Consider the following 1167-nt stretch of genomic DNA (forward strand, 5'->3'; position numbering starts at 1 on the left):
CTCCTTTCTCTCTCAGCGTTGCGAACCCCCTCCCTCCCCTTCCCCCTTTCCACATCCCCCCACCCCCAGGCTTAGTTGGCTAACATTGTATTGCTTGTAACCTAGTCGCGTTCCCCTCCTCTCCCCCATCCCTCTATTGTTAGTCCCTCGCTCGGGCACTTTGTATTTCCATGTCAGCTTTGTCATCTTTTTTCTGAATTCCCAATCCAAAACATCTACTAATATAAGTCTTCTTTTACCAGGTGTTTAGCTTAAGCCATGCCTGCTTCTCTCCCAGACAAGAGAAAAAAGTGTTTTGTGTTCAAACGCTATCTAACATCTCTCCTGATTATACAGTTGGTCTAGTGAAAGTTATTACCAAGCAAACTTCACTGTCATCAAGGATAGAGGAAGAATACAATGATATCTAAAGTGAGATGAAGGCATTAGATTTAACTAAGAACCTGACCCTTAGAAGTGTGTGGTAAAATTAAGTTTGGTTAAAAAAAAAAAAAGTCAGAAAGGTTGACTGTATTTAGCTTTTCACACCCACATATGGTCCCCCACCCCGCACTTATTTATGAAGTCTGGCCAAAGTAACTCTTTCCTTCTAGAAGAAACAGATTACATTCCAGAACCATCTCTCTGCTTTTGCAAGTCATTGACTTTTCTATAAAATTTAAACAACTGCAAATCCAGATGTGCAACTCTCTACAAGTCTATATAGTAAGCATTTTTAAATGGGGGGGGGGAGAGGGGTTAGAAGCAATATAAAAAGCCATACCTTGTGCTGTTCTATTGCATCTATCCATTGTTGCCTGTGGTCTGGATCCTGAGCTCGTAGATACCAAACACTGTCATTTACACTGATGTCAAATCTGCATTCATCAAAATCATGGGGCTGGAGGAAAGAGGCAAAATGGAAAACAACTGGAATTAAACACATGAATTAAAAAACCCCCAAAACCAGGAATACATCTTAAGCATAGAATGCTCAAAGTCTTAACTGAGGCACTATAAAACACAATCTTTGTTTTTAAGCACTGATTAAACTCCTAGTACTTTTTAAAATTCTATTTTCTAAGGACACTGTATATAAAAGCTAAGTCTATTTAAGTTATTTGCATATTAAAAATTTTAAAAGCCAGAAAGAAATTACCAAAGTAAAATTAGAAAAAAAAAAAAAAA

At 37.9% G+C, this 1167-nt stretch overlaps 1 protein-coding gene across 2 annotated transcripts in view; it reads right to left on the reverse strand.

Moving 5' to 3' along the window:
- The window catches only part of COL4A3BP (collagen type IV alpha 3 binding protein), a 162764-nt gene that overhangs the window by 105494 nt on the left and 56103 nt on the right, over positions 1 to 1167 (reverse strand). For both annotated transcript variants that reach the window (XM_019517705.1, XM_019517703.1), the window contains exon 3: positions 764 to 880. In XM_019517705.1, the coding sequence (XP_019373250.1) occupies positions 764 to 880 (117 nt within the window). The remainder of the gene's footprint in view (positions 1 to 763; positions 881 to 1167) is intronic.

This window comes from Gavialis gangeticus, unplaced genomic scaffold, assembly GCF_001723915.1.
Source record: "Gavialis gangeticus isolate Ggan-Ray unplaced genomic scaffold, GavGan_comp1, whole genome shotgun sequence".
Classification (NCBI taxonomy): Eukaryota; Metazoa; Chordata; order Crocodylia; family Gavialidae; genus Gavialis; species Gavialis gangeticus.